This window comes from Sinocyclocheilus anshuiensis, unplaced genomic scaffold (assembly GCF_001515605.1).
Source record: "Sinocyclocheilus anshuiensis isolate Anshui unplaced genomic scaffold, SAMN03320099.WGS_v1.1 scaffold1604, whole genome shotgun sequence".
Classification (NCBI taxonomy): Eukaryota; Metazoa; Chordata; class Actinopteri; order Cypriniformes; family Cyprinidae; genus Sinocyclocheilus; species Sinocyclocheilus anshuiensis.
This window is the reverse complement of record NW_015555841.1, coordinates 700,743-707,165: the sequence shown is the minus strand read 5'-3', so window position 1 is coordinate 707,165 and position 6,423 is coordinate 700,743. Positions and strand designations below refer to the sequence as shown.

At 42.2% G+C, this 6,423-nt stretch overlaps 1 protein-coding gene across 2 annotated transcripts in view; it reads left to right on the top strand.

The window, feature by feature from the left end:
* Window positions 1-6,423, top strand: part of LOC107675511 (pappalysin-1-like) — a 149,874-nt gene that overhangs the window by 10,146 nt on the left and 133,305 nt on the right. For both annotated transcript variants that reach the window (XM_016469895.1, XM_016469896.1), the window contains one exon: window positions 5,531-5,676. In XM_016469895.1, the coding sequence (XP_016325381.1) occupies window positions 5,531-5,676 (146 nt within the window). The remainder of the gene's footprint in view (window positions 1-5,530; window positions 5,677-6,423) is intronic.

Below are 6,423 nucleotides of genomic sequence, written 5' to 3'. Positions count from 1 at the left end.
TTCTTTATGCACCAAGAGCTTGTAACACTCCAAAGAGAAAGGAAAAATTGAAATCGCATCATATGACCCCTTAAACTTTAGCTTTGGTCCAGTTAGACTGGTGGCCTACACAAGCTCCACTCCTAGTCTGGGTGTGAGGAGCATTGACTGTCATTGACTTGGCTTCACATTCATCAGTCAACAGAAAATAGTCATGTAAAAGTAATCATTCACATGTGGGAAATATTTGCCAGTTTTCTGCATTCTTATCTTTAGTACATTACATAAACATTTTTCAACCATTAGCAGTTTACTTAGTGTCCACTCCGGCTCCAGGATGGCCACTTTCTTACTGTCACAATAATTTCAGGAATGCCCGAAGAAGACAAAGATAAATTACAAAACAGAGTTTAATAAAGATTCACACAGAAATCCACAACAGGTACAGAAACAATTCAGTTTCCAAAGACAAAACTTGACAATGAACACAGGAAAAGGATGAACTTAAATACACTGACAAATGAGGCAAATTAATGATACACAGCTGAACAGAATGAACTAATATCATTAGTAACCCTGACAAAACAAAGAGAAGTGAAAAAAAGAGCAAAACAACCATTAAACTAATGAAAGCAAGCTAAAAGTCCATGAAACAGAATCTAACATATTGATGACATTACGCCCCCCTGGGAATGGTGTGTCCTTGCGCTGCAGAAGATCCAACTGACGAGGGAGGGTGGGGGCTCTGGAGGAGGGTGTGGAGCAGGAGAAAGGCCGGTACTGTGAGAAGGAGATGACATAAGGAACCAGGATGGAGATGATGAAGTGAGGAGCCAGGGCGGAGCCAGAAGCGGGAGGAGAAGCCAGGTGTGGACCCAGAGCAGAGCAAGGATTACAGCCCACAACAGAGTCGTTGGAGGGAGGAGCCATGGTGGAGGTAAAGCTAACAACACCACGGGGCTGACTGATGGAGACAAAGCCGCTTGAGGAGCCCAGGGCGGAGACGGAGAACAGAAGAGCCAGGGTGACACCGTGGGTTTGAAGGGCCAAGGCAGAGTCGACAGCTCATGCGACTGAGGCTGGGACACGGAAGACTGTGGTAAAGCCAGAGCGACTGAGGACCAAGGAAAAGCTGGAGTGAAGGAGGAGCTAGACGGAGCCAGAGAGATGGAGGGACGAGGCGAAGCCAGAGGAGTGGAATCCTGTAGCAATGGAGGGTCAACGACTGACCAAGGCGGAGCCAGAGGGACGAGGGAGCCCGGTGGAGTCAGTGGTATGACGAGCCACAATGGAGACGAGGGAGCTAGGAGCCAAGGCAGAGCCAATGAGTCTAAGGGCTGAGATGGAATCCAGGATTTGCAGGCTGGAGGCGGAGACAAGGTGGAGCTGGAGACTGAAAGACCGGAGGTGAGACAAAGCACCAGGATGGCGCTGACTGAGGGTGAGCTGAGGGGTTTGCAGGAACCAGCAGAGACGGCTGAAGAACTGGCAGATATGTGAAGAGGATACAGGAGAGGGAGGCTGGGAAGGAACACGAGAGGTTCAGGAGATTCAGGACTTGAAAGAACCAATGCGATGACAGATGATTCAGGGCTGGACGGAAGTAGCAGGATGACGATTGGCCGGGCTCTTAGTCGGGAGTGTGGCTGGAGACTTCCTCCACTGGAATGACGGCAAAAAGCAATCCACAGTTCAACAGCACCCACTCCACAAACGTGGCGAAGCTCCACCAAGGACCTTCCCCGGGCAACTTGGCCTTAGTCGAGGTGTTGAGTCTGACATAGTATAAAGTACAGAGGCAGCTGTCCAGGTAGTGAGTCTGGTATGCCAGGTTTAAAAATTCCCTTGTGTGGTCCTTGAGGGAGCGATCCGCTTGCTCCAGGCAGAGGAGCCTGACAGTGGGGATATCCATTTAGGGGAGAAAAAAGCCGCAAATTAACTATTTTGGTCCGGTCTTCTGTCACAATCTTTGCAGGAATGCCTGAAGAAGACAAAGATAAATTACCAAACACAGAGTTTAATAAAGATCCAGAAATCCACAGCAGATTAGCTGGTTCCGGTGTGTTTAATTATGGCTAGAGCTAAACTTTGGACGGTGGTCCCAGAGGAGGAGGATTGGAAAATCCTGGAATACTGCGAAATGGGCAAACATTGTGTCCTGATTAGCATTTTGATTTCAGATTCATAACCACTGCTTCCTCTTGGTATGGATTTATGTAGCTAAACATTTCTTCCAAAACTCCAGATCTATCTCCACATTTCAGTAGCGTTAAAGGTTTATCAAAAGAGGGAGGATGAATAACATGCATAGATAGTGGCCATGTCTCTCTAGGTCAGGAGTAGTATCCCTGCTCTTGTAGGGCTGACACTTTGCTGAGTTTATCTCCAACCCTAATCAAACACACCTGAATATGTTAATCAAGGTCTTAAGGATTACTCTGCAACAGCATCCAGGTGTAGGAGCAGGCTTGGAACTAAAGTGTGCAGTAAAGTGTAGCCCCCAGAGAAGCAGGGTTGGCTACTCCTGCTTCAGGCCAGTGCTTCTCAAACCTGTCTTGGAGACCCCCACCACTACACATTTTGGATGTCACCCTTATCTGCCACACCCAATTAAAGTCTTGCAGTCTCAAATAATGAGCTGATGAGTTGAATCAGGTGTACTAGTTGAGTGAGACATCCAAAATGTGCAGTGGCTGGAGGTCTCCAGGACAGATTTGAGAAGGACTCCTATAGGTAATCTGTAAAGGCAACTGTGGATTATTACTGAGCCTCTCACAACTCTTGCAGTGGGATCTTCTCTTCTGGCTATTCATAAGCACTTCAAGAAAAATGTTTTTATCTAGGATCCCTCTAGGGCAATTGTTACCACCTGCTGTGTGGCTATTTGCTCAAAGTTTTAAACACCAGTATTTTTTTCCAAAAGATGAAAAGAGTAAAAGGAAATTGGATTTCTAAGTCTGAATACCTGAGGCCACTGGATAGAAAGCACAACATGTTTACAATTCCACCAATGAATAAGGTCTCGTTTAACTTTTGGACAATATGAAAGGTAGCTATGTTAATTTGTTTCACAAAAATAGGTTATAGCCCCAAGGACAACACGTACTGTAGCAATCCCAAATTATGAGATTGGTTTTATGAGGGATTTATTGCCTTAAGAAGTAGTTTTTTTGGTTGTTTTTGTTGTAGTTGGATGGACTGCAAAGTAAAAGCCAACATTTCAAGGAAGCTTACTTGATTCTTGTTTAGACTGGTCACCAAGTAACAATTTTGTTTTCAAAATGTATTCATAAATGTTTGTTTACAGAAGTGCACGAAGGTTCATGAGAAAAGTTTAAACATTTCCATTTCGAGAGAAAAGAGTGAATGAATTGATAAGTGAAAACAACCTTGTTACGTCTTCGTTTTGATCTGTGTGATTCATCCCAGTATTCCAGTATTGTCCATGAATTTCTTCTGCATGCCTTAATTGAGCTTCTCTTTCAAAGGAAAGCAATGTTTTCTATTAGCCATTTTGAACGCTTTCCAGGCCACATAATCACATCCAAATAGTATTCTTAAAGCTTTTCAAATGACTCTGTGTGCGGGCTATGTGGTGACATCAGTCATGAAAAACATGCAGGTGGTTTTTCCCAAATATTATCCCATCGCAATCATCAAGAGACTGTTTATCACTGGATATCCAATCCAGTAACAGAAATCAGCAGTTGGCCAAACCTGAGATTTCAATGGAAATATTTCAACTGATGGATGAAAGATGGTTTAGAAAGATTAGAGTGAGAACAGAAGAAGAATTTTCAGATGAGCACCCCAAGTGGTTGTTTATTTTGTTTTGATTATTGGATGTCTAGGGAGACACACTGATGGCTGCACTGCAAACATTCATCAACATTCCTTCTTAATTGTGGAATTTTGGATGAACTGTGCTACATGCGTGGCACAGCAATGGCTGTGTGGTTGGACGTTTATTTTTGTAGACCCGGTGCCTGTTACCACTTGCATGTTTGGAAATCTAGCTAACAGGAGATCGAGTTGGAGTCTCTGAAAAATGTGAATGATATCAATTTATGTTGTCTTACATGTTTTAGGCATGTGTTGTAAGTTATTTCTCCATACTTTTTAAAGAATGTATACAGTGCCACATTGATTTTGCAAGCAAACAGCCCATTTGTAAGGAGAGATTTGTGTTTTTACATTCATAAGATCACTGATCAGATTTGATGGCGTATACATTGGACACAGTTGTGGTTAACCCATAAGCCAAAAGTTAAATGCTTATGTGAATCCACACCATGTACACATGCTTGTATACATTAATTCATGCCTTGCTTTGGATGCCTGCCCATTTTTCGGCATGTTGTTGATGTGCAATAAGAAAAAAATGTCTGTCATGGCTTTGGTCCAGAGATTAGTCACAGGTGAAAGTCCATACTATATTATCATCTGCTTCTGTTGCGACGTCCATGCTTTTCCCTTGGCTATTGTGTGTGTTGGGTTAATTGATGAATGGGGTTTCCTGAGCTGTCACATGGGTCACCTCAGGGAGGTCCTTCATCAGGTGCTTTACAGTTGTGTGAACTCTAAGTGCCAATGGAGGCCATAAACATAACGGACGTTAATGGTTTTGCCCTAATGGAGTGTTCTGGTGTAAAACGGGCTCTTAGCACGTCGAGTTGAAGGAGCTACATGCTCATAAAAGCACCTGTCTTTGGAAAGACACTTACATTTGCACACCTGCTTTGGTCTCCTAGCTTGCTGTTAAAAAACGTTAATGTGGACCAGATTGGGGAAAGAGAGAACATGATTGTAATGGATTCTTGAGAGTGATGTTAACAGTTGCTGGACAGCTTCTCTGTTGGCGCAGTAGAGAGAGTGCAAATGAAAGATCAAAACTCAATACTGATTGCTCTTGCATGCACATCATTTGCAATGTAGTGATAATTATGGTGATAATTTCAACTTTTAAGGGGAAGGGTCAAGAGCCAAGATTTTCATTATCTAAAACAGGACTTTAAGTCTTGAGTATAATTAAGGATCTCAAGTAAGTGTCTCTACAGTAGTCAAAGCGCAGAATTGCACAAACAGGAATCGTTATTGTGGTAATCACTCTCATAGCGACCACTTGTCAGTATGCTACATACATAAGAACAGGCAGACACTGACATTCATCTTTTTAACGTAGCATCTCATATCATTCCAAAGGAGTAGCTATCCTGTTTTATCCTCTGTAGGACATGTTTTCCAGCAGCTTTGCACTGTGGGGAATTTAGATTAATTGGTGTGTCATAATGAGTTTCAAATAAGACTGACAAATAAATGAGGCCCACCAATGCTGGACTCTGTAACCTTGTTGGCAGCACTCCATCATGTAACATGATGGTTGAGCTTCAGGTGACATGAGTTATCAGATAACTTATTATGCAAGTACATATTTACTCTCCACAGAATATATGAAAAAATGTACAGTAACTTAAAACAAATAAGTATTTGTTATGTTTATATTATAGACACTGTGCTCATTTTCACCATGTGTCTCCATCTCTTGCTCCAGGGCCTATCTGGATGTGAAAGAGGTAAAAGAGATCCTCAAGCTGGACGGTTCCACGCACCTCAATATCTTCTTCGCCAATTCCTCAGATGAAGACCTTGCTGGAGTCGCTACCTGGCCATGGGACAAGGAGGCACTCACACATCTAGGTATAGAAAATACTGGATAAATGCAGTCCAGGCCAAGAGTCTGAATTGAGTTCTTGCAGTCATATAAGTCTTACTCTGTCACACTGTACCTTACTCTCAGGGGCGGACTTACCCATTAGGCAAAGGTAGGCGACCGCCAAATAAAATTTATGCTTTAAAAGTAGAGTAATCATAGCAGTTTTCATCCATAGTGTGTCCATTTAAACGTCTGCGTTTAGCTTCAAATGGCGTATTTGACGACAGTATACTATAAAAATTATTTGCATTCCGATCTTGACATCAAAAGGCACAAAAATATATATTTTTTCTTTTATTCCATGGATTTTACCCATTTACCTCCACTTGTTCCCAGTGACGTCTACTCTAAATTGGTCTATAGCCACGTCAAGCCCCGCCCTAGCCCGCCACTGCTTTCATGAGATCGGTTTAGCCTACAACAATTAATGTATTGGCTATTTTACAAATGGGAATACAACGAATTCATGACAATGTTTACATTCAAGTTACCCGTAAAATTTATAGTGAAAAGTACTTTAAAAGCGTCTGGAATGCAGTAAAGTAATTTTAAAGCATTTGCTGCATGGATGAAAAATAGGCTAATAAATAATTAACATTCTATCATGCAAAATTGCGTTGCAGCAAATCCTTTAAATTTGAAGGTATTCAGAACAGAGCAACATAAAAATCTGAAAAAGCAGCTATACAATTATAGGACAAAGTTTTACATATAGGCTATGCAATAATATT